The sequence below is a fragment of the Aquarana catesbeiana genome, linkage group LG02 (genome assembly GCF_042186555.1).
Source record: "Aquarana catesbeiana isolate 2022-GZ linkage group LG02, ASM4218655v1, whole genome shotgun sequence".
NCBI classification, from domain to species: domain Eukaryota; kingdom Metazoa; phylum Chordata; class Amphibia; order Anura; family Ranidae; genus Aquarana; species Aquarana catesbeiana.
Genome location: NC_133325.1, coordinates 543,633,352 through 543,650,144, shown reverse-complemented (window position 1 = coordinate 543,650,144; position 16,793 = coordinate 543,633,352). Strand labels below are relative to the sequence as shown.

General features: G+C 39.2%; 1 protein-coding gene across 1 annotated transcript in view; it reads left to right on the top strand.

Annotated features, from left to right (window-relative positions):
* The window catches only part of AHCYL1 (adenosylhomocysteinase like 1), a 707,570-nt gene that overhangs the window by 158,539 nt on the left and 532,238 nt on the right, over positions 1-16,793 (top strand). Inside the window, exons 3-4 of the mRNA XM_073615883.1 lie at positions 9,094-9,237; positions 9,904-10,004. Of these exons, the coding sequence (XP_073471984.1) occupies positions 9,094-9,237; positions 9,904-10,004 (245 nt within the window). The remainder of the gene's footprint in view (positions 1-9,093; positions 9,238-9,903; positions 10,005-16,793) is intronic.

Below are 16,793 nucleotides of genomic sequence, written 5' to 3'. Positions count from 1 at the left end.
CTTTTCTTTCTCTCTCTTCCTCTCTCTTCTTTTCTTTTTAGTTTTCTTCTTCTCCTCCTTTTCTTCTTTCTATTTATTTTTCATATAAGATATATGAACATGGGATTTCGATTTATTCCTTTTACTCATATACAACTTAGAGCCTCAGTTACAGCTACCCTACTGAATTCTCATTCATTATAGCTTCTCTGACGTTTAAGTAGGGCAATTGAGTATCATAGGATTTGCTTTAAGACCCTGGCATACCTTATAAAAAACACACTTTTCTTTCTCTTTTTGATAAACTCCATTTATTTCTTAAAAAATGCCCCTACTTGTCCACAGTTTGAACCCATTAGGGGTGGACGGGTGGTGAGGAGCTATACTTTATTTTTATTTATTTATTATCTGTGAAAGAATGAATATATAATTCGGGGATATTGTATTTTTTAATTCTTTTTTTTTTTTTTTGCAAGTTAAACCAATATCTTTTTTTCTGTACAACAATTGCTGTATATCCTATTCTTATTTTTCCTTGTCAAAAGAAGTTTATTGAGTATACAATGTTATAAAGATACATAAAGTAAGTTTACCAGGATCTATAAAGTAAGCTCATTGTTTTACAGTAGGGTTTATATAGGTGAATATCATGAAATTTCAAATATTAAACATTGGGTTCACGTAAACCTAAATTAAAGATATATATCATTTCCTTAGTTACTTTTGTAGGTATTTAAATGATTTATACCTACTATACATATTGTTTACAAGTAGAGTGTATATAGGTCAAATAAATTCTGATAATGAGCTTTAATCGTAAGGTGGAGAAAAGGAAAGAGAAAGAAGAAAAAGGGTTGAAAGGTAGAGGTATGGTCCACAAGGTTGTCCCGCTCGTCAGTTTATTATTCTTTTTAGTTCTCTTTGAAGCCTTAGAATGGGTGTCTCTGTAAGTCATTTAATCTGTTACCATGGCAACAGGACAGAGTCATTGAAGTTTGACAGGAACTGTTGTTTTATCCAAGGATGCCAAAGTTTTTCAAATTTTGGAATTTGATTTTGATCGATGGCTACCATCTTAGCATGGGACATTGTATTATTCATTCTGTGAATTGTTTCTGCTAGTACCAATGTAGGAGATTTCCATGCCTTGGCCACTGTTTGTTTTGCAGCCGTTATTAGTTGGATCATAAGTTTGAATTGAGAGAGTGTTAACCATTCCGGTTTTAGATTAAGTAAAGTTAAATATGGATCTGGTTGTATTATTTTTTTAAATATTTTAGATGCAATCACGAAGACTTCCTTCCAGAAGGTTTGGATTACTGGGCACGTCCACCATATGTGTAAATATGTGCCTATTTCTGGGCATCCTCGAAAACAAAGAGCTGAGGTATTAGGTGAATATTTTGCCACTCTAGCGGGTACAAGGTACCAGCGAGTTAGGACTTTATAATTTGTCGCCAGTGCTAAGATGTTGGGTGAAGATGACTTAGATGTGAGCCATATGTTAGACCAGTCCGTGTCTTCTAAAGTTCGTCCCAGGTCCTCCTCCCACCTCTGAACGTAAGAGGGTCTATTAAGATTTGCTACTCCATATAATTGATTATAAAGTGATGAAATTGTACCTTTAGCAAATGGATCTTTTGTACAGATTGATTCAAAAATGGATAATTGGGATAATGGTGTATCCCCCTTTAGGAATGGTGTATAGAAATTTTTGATTTGGAGATATCTAAATATCTCAGTTTGGTAGATCATATTTTTCTCTAAGCGATGGGAATGAAAGGAATGATTTAGATGCTATGAAGTCATTTAGTGTCTGAATGCCTGATGTTGTCCAAGCTTTAAAAGAATTTGGGTAGATCCATGCCGGATAAAAGGCCGGATTTCTGATAAAAGAAAGGAGAGGATTGTGTGGAGATTGTAACTGATATTTGGTTTTTAGTTTATCCCAGAGAGATAAGAAGTGTTTGGTTATGGGATTGTGAATTTTAAAGCGGTCTTTAGGATCAAGCCATAATAAATTTGATATTAATAGAGGGTCATTTTCTGAAGCCTCTATAAATACCCATAATGGGATTTCCTGTTTTGCATGGTATTTGGACAGACTGGCCAAATGTGCTGCTCTGTAGTAGTTAGTAAAATTAGGGTATCCCAGGCCTCCTTTATTTTTGGGAAGATGTAGTGTGTGTATAGGTATACGTGGTTTAGAAGAGCCCCATATAAACGAAGTTGCTTTTTTTTGTACTATTCTCAAAAAATAGGAAGGAATTGGAATAGGGAGGACTCTGAATAGATAAAGCAATTTGGGTAGAATAGTCATTTTGATTGCATTAATCTTCCCTATCAAGGATAAAGGAAGTTGCGACCATTGTTTTATTAGATTTGTGATCTGTCTTAATACAGGAGGATAATTGGTTGAGAATAAGTCAGAATGAGATGCTGTTAAATGAATTCCAAGATATGGGATTGATTTTTCTGCCCATGTGAATGGGAGTGCAGCCCTAGCCGGGATCAATTCCATGTTTGTGAGTGAAATATTAAGCACTAGGCATTTCTTAGGATTAATCATAAGGCCGGATAGGGCTGCAAATTCATCAAGAGCTGGTATTAAGTTAGGACCAGAGACCTGTGGTGATGATAGAAAAAGTAATATATCGTCTGCAAATATACATAATTTGTGTGTAATACCTCCTACTTCAATGCCAGTTATAGTTTGGTTTGTTCTGATGTATTGGGCCATGGGTTCGAGTATAAGGGCAAATAATAAGGGAGATAATGGGCAACCCTGTCGGGTACCTCTTTCGATATTAAAGGCTTCAGATTTGTATCCAGCATATTTTATATAGGCTTTGGGTTTATTATATAATGCTTTGATCCATGTTAAAAAGTGGGGTCCAAAACCCCATTTTTGTAATGAATATTGCATATATTGCCAGGATACTGTGTCAAATGCCCTCTTAATATCGAGAGATAGAAAACATAAAGGGATTTTCCGTTTTTTAGCAATATGTGCCAATAACACTGCCCTGCGTATATTATTGCCTGCCTGTCTATTTGGCATGAAGCCTACTTGATCTCTATGTATTAATTTTCCTATAATGCTATTGAGGCGTTTTGCTATTATTTTTGCTAATAGTTTAATATCGAGGTTTAACAGAGAGATAGGCCGATAATTCACACAGGAAGTATCATCAGAAAGGGGTTTTGGGATCATACAAACAATTGCCATTAGTGTTTCTTGCCGAAAAGAATGTCCATCTAGAAGTTTGTTAAAAGTTTCAGTGAGAATGGGAGAGAGTATTTCTGAGAATGTTTTATAGTATAAAGCCGAGTAGCCGCCTGGGCCTGGTCTTTTGTTAAGTTTTAGGTCTTTTATGGCGTTAGCAACTTCATCTATAGTTATAGGCTCATCCAAACTGCTTTTTTGATTCTGAGATAACTCAGGTAAGGTTATTTTTGAGAAGAAGGATTCAGCCTCTGTAGGATTAAATTCATTGTTTGTCTTGTATAAAGTTGCGAGATATGAGTGAAATTTATGGACTATTTTAACTGGATTACAAGTGTAAACATTTTTTGATAATTTCAAACATATTGGTTTGAAAGATTTGTTAGTTGAATTTAATGCCCGAGCCAAATATGTACCTGGTTTGTTTGTATTCATGTAGAAATTGTGTTTGGAGCGTTTGAGGGATTTATCAACTGACTCGGTGAGAAATAGATCGTATTCCAATCTAGATTTTTCCAGATGAGATTTTGTACTCTGAGATGGCTTATCTTGAAATGATATGTAGGCTGCATTAAAATTGAGTTCTAGTTTTTTTGCTAGATTTTTGCGTTCCCGTTTAAATAGTGCCATTTGTCTTTGTATTGTACCACGCAAGACAGGCTTATGAGCTTCCCACAGTGTTATTGGGGAGATGTCTGTTGTATTATTAATTGATATGTATTCCTTTAAAGCTTGTTCAATGGCCATCTGATGTAGTGGGTGTTTGAGCATTATGTCCGGTAAGTACCACGTTGGGTCATGCGCTTTTGGTATGGCTGAGGCTATAGTAGTGTATACTGCATTATGGTCAGACCACGGAATCGGAATTATATCTGATGCAATAATTTCTGGTATCATTCCTATTGTTAGAAAAATATGATCTATTCTGGTGAAGGTTTGATGAGGGTGCGAGAAATAAGTGAATTTATTTTTCATTGGGTTACTTTCTCTCCATGAATCTACCAGATTGTATTTGGAAAGAAGTTGAGAAAAAGGTAATCTAGAGGTTATTTTGGATGGTGTAAAAGGTGATTTATCTAGAAATGGGAGGAGGACCTGGTTCGAATCCCCACACATTATCACTGTTCCTATTTTGTGTGTGTTAATCACTTGTAATATATGTGAGAGGAATGGTGTAGGTTGTTTGTTAGGAGCGTAGTAGGAAATCACCGTGATTGCTGTATCCATTATATAACCCATGAGTATCAGGTATCTACCTTCTGGGTCTTTAATTTCTGATGATAAGGTGAATGGTGTGGATCGGTGAAATGCAATTAGAGTTCCCCTTTGCTTGGTACAGGCAGAAGCCGTGTAAATTTGTTGATAAAAAGGAGAAATATATTTTGGAGTAGAATCTTTGGTGAAGTGTGTTTCTTGGAGGCATACTATGTGAGCCTTCTTGTTATGGAAAGTACGAAAGGCTTTGGTCCTTTTTTGAGGGACATTTATTCCCTGAACATTCAGGGAAAGTATATTCAGTGGTGCCATGGCAATAGATCAAATAGTTTTGACTTACTTTTTGTTATGCAGAGCTGACTGCGCAGATCAACCTGTGTGGACTGAAGAGATGAATAGATAGAAAAGAAACCAGTGAATTCTGGAGTAAAGAGTAAACAAAAAACATATGAGATTAGATGATACATTGTATAAATTATTTTTTGCAAGTAATCACAATTTACCCGTGAAAGAGAATAAATATCTCTCTCAGGGGAATAAGTGCCTTCGTCACACTCCCACATAATATGGTTGGGAGAATGAGGAGGGCTAATGGGGGTACACGGATCTTCCGCTTACAGGAGAGAAGTGCTATGTCAAAAGACATCAAAATGATGTTTCATTAATTGGAGTGCAGAATATAGTTTTTGTTGAAATTATTTATTCCAGGGTGGTTGTATATGGTTAGTCTTGCCCTAGGTTAAATAATTCAGTTAGAAAGGTACTGTTAATAACTTTGGTATTGATGAAGATAGTTTGAATTATTTTGGGATTTTAACCCTTTTAGAGTAAACAATTACATATTTTATTCATATGTAACTGTTTAGATATGTTAACTCATAAAATTGAGGTTGTATTGCTTCAGATTAGAATAAACAAAAACATAATTCTAGGAACTAGTTAGGTAATAATATATTTGTTTTAAGAAAAGAAAGAAAAAGCTTCCATTACTTCTGGATTATTGAACATATTTGTCCTAAAAAGTAATAAATCTATTGTTATTACCTGATAATATATAACTGAACAAGAATTTCCTTATTTCACTTATATATTCTAAGGCTATATGAATCAGAAGTAATAAGAAATATAACTGGAATGTAACATGATCCCACACAGTGTGTGACTATCAGAATGCAGTTACATTCAGTTATAAATATAGGTTTTTTTATAGAGAACCATCTCTTAGTATAATAAATGAAGAGATATCAGGAATTAGGATGTCAGTCCATTGAATCTTCTTGGTCCATGGATGATGTGGCATAACGGCCTCTTTTGTGAGAATGATGATTCCCATTTTGTTCTGAAATTTTCTGGGTGCTGCCTGAAGGTGAAGATGATGCCATTCTTCTGTGTGTGGGAGAGTTGCTGCTTGTGGGTTCTGTCAGATTTAATTTTAAAAGGGTTTGTTGTAGTTCATCTGCTGATCTGCTTCTGTAAATTGTACCTTGGTAGTTAAATCTGACTGAAAAGGGGAAGCCCCATTGATACACAATGTTGTGGCGTTGCAGTTCCATTAGTTGGGGTTTCATGGATCGTCTTTTAGTAATAGTGAGTTGGGATAGGTCAGCAAAAATTTGATAATTGTGTCCTTGAAAATTAAGTTCCTTTTTTTCTCTTGCAGCAATTAGTATTTGTTCTTTCGTTCTGTAATAATGAAATTTTGTGATTATATCACGTGGGGGTCCATCTTTCTTTTTGGCTGTGAGGGCTCTGTGTACTCTGTCCAGTTCTAAACGTTCAATAGGGATATCTGGCTTTAGTTCTTGTAATAGAGCAGTAATAGTAGATTGCAGGTCTGTCACAGATTCAGGTATTCCCCTTATGCGCAAGTTTGAACGTCTGGCTCTATTTTCGTAATCTTCGAGCTTAGTTTGAAGTATTAAATTCTCTTTTTTTTAATTGTTCCAATTCTGTTATATTTTCTTGGGTTGTAATTTCAATTTCATCCATTTTTATTTCTAAGGCTGCGGTGCGGTTTCCCAGCTCTCTTATTTCTTTGGTTAGGCTTTTTGTTTTTTGGTCTGAGGTTTGTTTTAAAGCCTTATGAAGCATCTTTTCAAATTGTAATAATATTACTGGGGATGCTGAGGAGGCTTGTGGAGAAGTTTGTGAGAGGATTTGTTCTGTATCTGACTCAAATGGAGAGTCTTGCTGTGACATTTTCTGTCTGTGAGAGCGCCCTGATGCTGTATCTTGTGAGGTGACTGGAGCTGCTTCAGCTGCAGTGAGTGCCTGTGAGCTCTTTGTGAGGTGATTTTTATTTCTGCCACGGTTTCCTCCCAGTACCATATTTCCTGCCCAAACTTTCACAGTTTGTTCCCTGGGGCAAAAAGGTTCAAATGGATACCTTTTGAGCCTGCAGGCTCCGCTTTGTCCTTCTCTTCTCTCCTCAGCGGTGTGGAGCTCTAACAATGCATGTCTCCTCCGCTAGGCTCCGCCTCCTGCCCCCCCCCCCCATTCTTATTTTTATGCTCAAAAGTGATTACATCTATGAATATCTGATTATTTTATTATTATGAATCTCCCATGTTTGCAATTTTCTCTTTCTTGATATCATATGTCTTTTCTTATGTAAACTTCAATAAAAATATTGAACAAGAAAAGAGCAAGCTTTTGACAAGGATCAGAGCTATGTGCAAAGTATCCATAGCAAATAAGCAGAATTAAGTTTTCACTGATCTGACTTCAGTAAGATGAAATCTGATCTTGCTGTTATTGCTGCTCTTTGCATTTTCCAATTGTCCTTTGTGTTGTCTTACTGAAAAGGTCCTTTGGTTCCATTTGGTAACTTGCAGCAGAAAAATTAAGCCTGGAATCTAGTAGGTTATTGAAAGCATCTTCACTTTCCTGTTAATTTATACTCTATACTGCTGATTACCTGTCACTTTCACACACACAGCCATATATGTATGAGTGTCCAATGGATAGTCTCTGATCATCTCCTGTACCACGTCTGCAGTCTCTGACCGTCTCCTGTACCATGTCTGCAGTCTCTGACCGTCTCCTGTACCATGTCTGCAGTCTCTGACCGTCTCCTGTACCATGTCTGCAGTCTCTGACCGTCTCCTGTACCATGTCTGCAGTCTCTGACCGTCTCCTGTACCATGTCTGCAGTCTCTGACAGTCTCCTGTACCATGTCTGCAGTTTCTGACCGTCTCCTGTACCATGTCTGCAGTCTCTGACCGTCTCCTGTACCATGTCTGCAGTCTCTGACCGTCTCCTGTACCATGTCTGCAGTCTCTGACCGTCTCCTGTACCATGTCTGCACTCTCTGACCGTCTCCTGTACCATGTCTGCAGTCTCTGACCGTCTCCTGTACCATGTCTGCAGTCTCTGACCGTCTCCTGTACCATGTCTGCAGTCTCTGACCGTCTCCTGTACCATGTCTGCAGTCTCTGACCGTCTCCTGTACCATGTCTGCAGTCTCTGACCGTCTCCTGTACCATGTCTGCAGTCTCTGACCGTCTCCTGTACCATGTCTGCAGTCTCTGACCGTCTCTCCTGTATAATGTCTGCAGTCTCTGACCGTCTCTCCTGTACCATGTCTGCAGTCTCTGACCTACTATGTCTGCAGTCTCCGACCATCTCCTGCATCATATCTGCTAGAGGTGCACCGCATGGAAATTTTGCTGATACTGTTAGCAATGTGTTGTATAAAAATGTATACGTTTTATTTAAAATACAAAAATGCATTTTATTTAAAGTATATAAAAATAACAATATTTTTAAAAAAGTAATTTTTGGTATCGGTTTCGGTTTTCGGCCTAGTGTATTTTCCATTTTCGGTATTGGTTTTGGCACCAAAGAAAACATTTGGTGCACCCCTAGTATCAGTGTGTGTTTTAGGTGGGATAAAAAAAGCAAATGCACACTATTGTTTCTGTGGCCTGCTATGGGTACAAACAGCAAATATACACATATGTGGTATGGCTGCGATTGGCAGTAGGTTATATTAATAGCAAAGAATATATAGCTAGATTCTAAAAAATGTACTTGTTTTACTATTTTGTGCCACTTTTTCCTTATTATAATCAGGAAAATTCGGGGAAAAAAAAATTACCATTCACCACCAAATTAAAGCCCAGTTTGTCTTGAAAAAAACAAAGTACTACTCACCTGGATACACTAAGTAGTTGCGATGATGTGTACAGCTTTTCTAACCTATGTCAAAGTTGCAAAACTGTGTTCAGGCATTAGGATTTGTTTAACCCTCTCGTTTTAACCCATGAAGGGGTTAAATTGATTTGTGAACAACACTAACTATGGAGACCGATAATGTGCTATTCTATGACTTTTGTATTTTAGCCCCCGTTCACACAGGTAGCAACCCATTGCCAGCAATGGAACTGTTCATATGAGTCCCAGCGATTATGAAAAAGGTTCCTGCACTACCTTTTACCAATTTAATTGTGACGTCATTTAACAGAAGTCTATGCAAGTTGTAAGCCGCAATGAAATCAGCAATACAAATCAGTGATGTGCGGCTTTGAAATCGTGCTGAAGTAGCGCGATTTCAAAGCCGCACCTGTGTGAACCAGGGCCTATGAAATTGTTCTATATTCTGTCTACATTCTAAATTACTGTAGCAAAACCGTTTATCAGAAATATATTTATGCTTACTTTCTTCTTGTAGTTGCCTCTTACACAGACAGCTCAGATGACGATTCATCCCCTCGAGACAAACAACAAACCTCGTCAAAAGGCAGCAGTGACTTTTGTGTTAAGAATATTAAGCAGGCGGAGTTTGGACGGCGTGAGATTGAAATTGCTGAACAAGGTAACTGACGATTTAGTCCAAGAAGAGTTGGGATCATGCATGTGACATTTCTTTGCTATTGGTATTTTTAATACAAAATAGATTCTTATTGCATGCTAAGAGCCCTTGCACACTGGGGCGGTTTGCAGGCGCTATTGCGCTAATAATAGCGCCTGCAAACCGCCCCGAAAGTGCCGCTGCTTGTATTCCAGTGTGCAAGCCCCGAGGGCTTGCACACTGCAGCGATGCGCTGGCAGGACGGTAAAAAAAGTCCTGCCAGCAGCATCTTCGGAGCGGTGAAGGAGCGGTGTGTATACCGCTCCTTTACCGCTTCTGCCCATTGAAATCAATGGGACGGCGCGGCTATACCGCCGGCAAAGCGCCTCTGCAGAGGCGCTTTGCGGTGGTATTTAACCCTTTCTCGGCCGCTAGCGGGGGGTAAAACCGCCCCGCTAGCGGCCGCATACCGACGGTAAAACGCCGCTAATAGCGGCGTTTTACCGCCGACGCCTCCCCCCGCCCCAGTGTGCAAGGGCTCTAAAGGAAATATATTTGCATATGTTTTTTTCCTTGCACTGTTTATTGAATAAGCTTGTAAGTGGTTTATGCAATAAAAGGATAAAGTATTGTTTGAAGTTAACATTCTGTTTATTGCTGTAATTTTCTACTTTTTTTCATTGCCTCCAGAAATGACAGCTTTGATTTCCTTAAGGAAGAGAGCACAGGGTGAAAAGCCTCTAGCAGGAGCGAAGATTGTGGGGTGCACACACATTACAGCTCAGATTGGGGTTAGTATAGAACATTCAAAGTATTTTCATATTTAAGCTTTTGGAACTAGCTGACTATAATAATTGTCCAGTGTAGAATTTCTCGCGACTTGCTTTCCTAAAACTATATTCAAAAGATTCTTTTAATATTTGATGTGACATTGAATGTATACAACCCCAATTGCACAAAAAGTTGGGACGCTGTGTGAAATGTACATAAAAACAGAATGCAATCATTTGCAAATCTCATAAACCCATATTTTATTCACAATAGAAATAGAATAGAAAATGAGAAACCTATATCAAATGTTTAAACTGAGAAAATATAAGATTTTTTTAACCACTTATCCTTAGGTGGACGTCCTATAACGTCCTGGAGTTTAACTGGTTAAATCTAAATGATGACTTCAGCTGCCTGCGATTCCCTGTCATGTAAAAACAATCATAACGGCTGTTCAGCCGCTTGATTGTTTTTACAGGCAGCGGGGGTACCTCCTATGACCTTCGGAGGCTGGGCGTGACGGTATGACGTCACGTCCGGCCTCAGCAGATGTAAACACTGCCGTTGCCTCGGCTGGGAAGACTAGATTGTGCTTTTTTAACCACTTCACGACCGGCCACTGTATATATACGTCATTTTTTTAAAGATGGATATCTCGGTAACGGCAGCAGCTGCTGCCACAACCGAGGTATCCATCTTTAGGGCCGGCGTTTCTGTACACGATAATGGTGGTCTCTGCGGCGGGTTCGCCGCGAGATCACCGTTATCGGCGGCGGGAGAGGGGCCACCCCCTCTCCCGCCGCTCTCCCGCGCCCTCCGCCGCTTACCGGAGCCGTCGGTAGCGGCGGAGGAGATCGGGACCTGTCACCGCTGAGGTATTGAGACGAGTGAGGCCAAGATGGCCCCCACCCGTCTCTATACCATGTGACGGCCGGAGCGACGTCATTACGTCGGCTCCGCCTACTTCTCTTAAAGGCACAATTTTTTTGTGTCATTTTTTTTAAACGACTTTTTTTTTTTTTTTTTTTTTTTTTTTTGCATTTTAGTCTAAATATGAGATCTGAGGACTTTTTGACCCCAGATCTCATATTTAAGAGGACCTGTCATGCTCTTTTCTATTACAAGGGATGTTTACATCCCTTGTAATAGGAATAAAAGTGATCCAAATTTTTTTTTTTTTTTAAAAACAGTGAAAAAATAAATAAAATAAAGTAAAATAAATAATAAAAAAAAAAAAAAAAAAATTTTAAAGCGCCCTGTCCCGACGAGCTCGCGCGCAGAAGCGAACGCATACGTGAGTAGCGCCCGCATATGAAAACGGTGGTCAAACCACACATGTGAGGTATCGCCGCGACCGGTAGAGCGAGAGCAATAATTCTAGCCCTAGACCTCCTCTGTAACACAAAACATGCAACCTGTAGAATTTTTTTAAACGTCGCCTATGGAGATTTTTAAGGGTAAAAGTTTGACGCTATTCCACGAGCGGGCGCAATTTTGAAGCGTGACATGTTGGGTATCAATTTACTTGGCTTAACATTATCTTTCACAATATAAAAAAAATTGGGCTAACTTTACCGTTGTCTTATTTTTTTATTCAAAAAAGTGAATTTTTTCCAAAAAAAGTGCGCTTATAAGACCGCTGCGCAAATACGGTGCAAAAAAAAGTATTGCAATGACCGCCATTTTATTCTCTAGGGTGTTAGAAAAAAAACAATATATAATGTTTGGGGGTTTTCTAGCACAAAAACCTGTTTTAAACATGTAAACACCTAAAATCCAAAACGAGGCTGGTCTTTAAGTGGTTAATTTATTTTTTAATTTTTTATTTCAGGCTTTCCAGCCTAGAGGTAAGATCTGGGCACAGACCCCAGATCTTGCTGTAAAGAGGACCTGTCATGCCCTATACCTATTTACAAGGGGTGTTTCCATTCCTTGTAATAAGAATAAAAGTGATAAAAAAAAATAAAACTTTTAAAGGGAAAAATTTAAAGCGCTCCTGTCCCCACATGCTCACATACAGAAGTGAACGCAAACACACGTCGCTTCCGCATATCTAAACGGCGTTCAAACCACACGTGAGGTATCGCCGCAAACATTACAGCGAGAACAATTATTCTAGCCCAAGACCTCCTCTGTAACTAAACCGGTAACCTGTAAAAAATTTTAAAGCATCGCTTATGGAGATTTTTAGGTACCGAAGTTTAGTGCCATTCAACGAGTGTGCGCAATTTTAAAGCATGACATGTTGGGTATCTATTCTATTTATATATCATCTTTCACATTATACAGAAAAAACAGGCTAACTTTTTAGTGTGTGTGTTTTTTTTTTTTTTTTTTAAATTCATGAAACCGTTTTTCCCAAAAAAACAGGTTTGAAATATTGCTGCGCAAATACCGTGTGACATAAAAAGTTGCATGGACACCATTTTGTTCCCTAGGGTCTCTGCTAAAAAAACATATATGATGTTTGGGGGTTCTGAGTAATTTTCTAGCAAAAATTATGATTTTTTACATTTAAGAGGGGAGTGCCAAAATAGGCCTGATATGGAAGTGGTTAAGAAAAAAATAAGGTAATTGTGAAATTGGTGACAAAAGCACGTTTAACCACTTCAGCCCCGGAAGGTTTTACCCCCTTCCTGACCAGAGCACTTTTTACAATTCTGCACTGCGTCGCTTTAACTGCTAATTGCGCGGTCATGCAATGCTGTACCCAAACGAAATTTGCGTCCTTTTCTTCCCACAAATAGAGCTTTCTTTTGATGGTATTTGATCACCTCTGCAGTTTTTATTTTTTGCGCTATACACGGAAAAAGACCGAAAATTTTGAAAAAAAATGATATTTTCTACTTTTTGTTCTAAAAAAAATCCAATAAACTCAATTTTAGTCATACATTTAGGCCAAAATGTATTCGGCCACATGTCTTTGGTAAAAAAAATGTCAATAAGTGTATATTTATTGGTTTGCGCAAAAGTTATAGCGTCTACAAACTAGGGTACATTTTCTGGAATTTACACAGCCTTTAATTTATGACTGCCTATGTCGTTTCTTGAGGTGCTAAAATGGCAGGGCAGTACAAAACCCCCACAAATGACCCCATTTTGGAAAGTAGACACCCCAAGGAATTTGCTGAGAGGCATGTTGAGCCCATTGAATATTCATTTTTTTTGTCCCAAGTGATTGAACAATGACAAAAAAAAAAAAAAAAAAAAAAAATTACAAAAAGTTGTCACTAAATGATATATTGCTCACACAGGCCATGGGCATATGTGGAATTGCACCCCAAAATACATTTAGCTGCTTCTCCTGAGTATGGGGATACCACATGTGTGAGACTTTTTGGGAGCCTAGCCGCGTACGGGGCCCCGAAAACCAATCACTGCCTTCAGGATTTCTAAGGGCGTACATTTTTGATTTTACTCCTCACTACCTATCACAGTTTTGAAGGCCATAAAATGCCCAGATGACATAAAACCCCCCCAAATGACCCCATTTTGGAAAGTAGACACCCCAAGCTATTTGCTTTGAGGCATGTTGAGTCCATGGAATGTTTTATATTTTGACACAAGTTGCGGGAAAGTGACAAATTTTTTTTTTTTTTTTTTTTTTTTGCACAAAGTTGTCACTAAATGATATATTGCTCACACAGGCCATGGGCATATGTGGAATTGCACCCCAAAATACATTTAGCTGCTTCTCCTGAGTATGGGGATACCACATGTGTGGGACTTTTTGGGAGCCTAGCCGCGTACGGGACCCCGAAAACCAATCACTGCCTTCAGGATTTCTAAGGGCGTACATTTTTGATTTTACTCCTCACTGCCTATCACAGTTTCGGAGGCCATGGAATGCCCAGGTGGCACAAACCCCCCCCAAATGACCCCATTTTGGAAAGTAGACACCCCAAGCTATTTGCTGAGAGGCATGGTGAGTATTTTGCAGCTCTCATTTGTTTTTGAAAATAAAGAAAGACGAGAAAAAAAATTTTTTTTTTTCTTTTTTCAATTTTCAAAACTTTGTGACAAAAAGTGAGGTCTGCAAAATACTCACTATACCTCTCATCAAATAGCTTGGGGTGTCTACTTTCCAAAATGGGGTCATTTGGGGGTTTTTTTTTTGCCACCTGGGCATTCCATGGCCTCCGAAACTGTGATAGGCAGTGAAGAGTGAAATCAAAAATTTACGGCCTTAGAAAGCCTGAAGGCGGTGCTTGGTTTTCGGGGTCCCGTACGCGGCTAGGCTCCCAAAAAGTCCCACACATGTGGTATCCCCGTACTCAGGAGAAGCAGCAGAATGTATTTTGGGGTGTAATTTCACATATTCCCATGGCATGTTTGAGCAATATATCATTTAGTGACAACTTTGCGCAAAAAAAAATAAAAAAAATAAAAAATTGTCTCTTTCCCGCAACTTGTGTCACAATATAAATTATTCCATGGACTCAACATGACTCTCAGCAAATAGCTTGGGGTGTCTACTTTCCAAAATGGGGTCATTTGGGGGGGTTTTGAACTGTCCTGGCATTTTATGCACAACATCTAGAAGCTTATGTCACACATCACCCACACTTCTAACCACTTGAAGACAAAGCCCTTTCTGACACTTATTGTTTACATAAAAAAATAATTTTTTTTTGCAAGAAAATTACTTTGAACCCCCAAACATTATATATTTTTTTTAAAGCAAATGCCCTACAGATTAAAATGGTGGGTGTTTCATTTTTTTTTTTCACACAGTATTTGCGCAGCGATTTTTCAAACGCATTTTTTGGGGAAAAAACACACTTTTTTACATTTTAATGCACTAAAACACACTATATTGCCCAAATGTTTGATGAAATAAAAAAGATGATCTTAGGCCGAGTACATGGATACCAAACATGACATGCTTTAAAATTGCGCACAAACGTGCAGTGGCGACAAACTAAATACATTTTTAAAAGCCTTTAAAAGCCTTTACAGGTTACCACTTTAGATTTACAGAGGAGGTCTACTGCTAAACTTACTGCCCTCGATCTGACCTTCGCGGCGATACCTCACATGCATGGTGCAATTGCTGTTTACATTTGACGCCAGACCGACGCTTGCGTTCGCCTTAGCGCGAGAGCAGGGGGGACAGGGGTGCTTTTTTTTTTTTTTTTTTTTTTTTCTTTATTATTATTATTTTTTATCTTATTTTTAAACTGTTCCTTTCATTTTTTTTTTTTTTTTAATCATTTTTATTGTTATCTCAGGGAATGTAAATATCCCCTATCATAGCAATAGGTAGTGACAGGTACTCTTTTTTGCAAAAATTGGGGTCTATTAGACCCTAGATTTCTCCTCTGCTCTCAAAGCATCTGACCACACCAAGATCGGTGTGATAAAATGCTTTCCCAATTTCCCAATGGCGCTGTTTACATCCGGCGAAATCTAAGTCATAAAATGCTCGTAGCTTCCGGTTTCTTAGGCCATAGAGATGTTTGGAGCCACTCTGGTCTCTGATCAGCTCTATGGTCAGCTGGCTGAATCACCGGCTGCATTTTCAGGTTCCCTGTTGAGACAGGAGAGCCAGAGAAAAACACGGAAGACGTTGGGGGGGGAGGGGCATTCCCTCCCACTGCTTGTAAAAGCAGTCTAGAGGCTAATTAGCCGCTAGGATTGCTTTTACATGAAAGCCGACCGCTGGCTGAAAAGAATGATACCAAGATGATACCTAAACCTGCAGGCATCATTCTGGTATAACCACTCAAAGTCGTGAATGGCGTACCTGAAGACAAAAAAATGGTTAACAATAAAGCACAGTAAACGGTAAGGTATAAAAAATTGCATACCTGAAAAGCAAACATGATAAAACATAATAACAATAAAACATTGCAGAATAGAATACAGTAAAAAAGAACAGAACAATAGAGAGAGAGAATAGAGAGAGAAAGAACAATAAAACGACAACTATTTTTTTTTTATTTTATATTTTTGTATGTGTTTTTTTTTTTTTTTACACTTTTTTTTGTAACTAACTTTTATAACTGTAACCGGTTCCAGGTTCGGGTCTCTCAAAATGCGATGGCATCTTGGGAGACCCTGTGAAAGTGTGCCTAGTCTGTGGAATGCTGTACCCTACGCTAATACTCAACTAGTGCATGGTAGTGTTCAAAATATTCACCAATGCAAAGACCAGGATTGTCAGGACAGGAGGGACAATAATAGCGGGTGTCACGCCTATATCCGCGCTTGCTGCAGACATGACATCTTTTTTGGGGGGGTTCGTTGGGTAGGGGTACTCGGGAGGACATAAAGCAAATGCCTCTCATGCAGCCGACTGCATTTGGTTGGGGATGTGAATGGGGGAAGTACGGGCGCCGCAGAAGCGGTGGGTTCCCAATTAGGATTGGCGAATGCAGCAGGAAGGGCACTATGGGCACGACGGGCCTGTGTTCGTCTTCTTGGTGGCAGCGGGACACTACTTGTGCTTGCCACCTCACCAGCTTGAACTGCACTTATGGGACTCGCCACGTCACCAAGTGTTACTGCAGTGCTGGTTTGACTACGACCGGGGTGTACTAGGCCGCTGGTGCTTGCCAGTTCACCAAAACGCTACCAAAAAAACTGTTAGCGATCGCAGGGATCAGGCCTGACTCTGCGAACGCTGCAGTTATGCGTTTAGTGTTTTGTAAGTGACAGTGATCGATCGATACTGCACTTGGGTGGGCTGGGCTGGGCCGGGCGGAGGGGCAAAACGCAGGTGCTAGCAGGTATCTGGGCTGATCCCGCTAACACTGCGTTTGTGGGAACCCTAAACTGCTGGGGACGCTAGTATAGATCTGATCGGA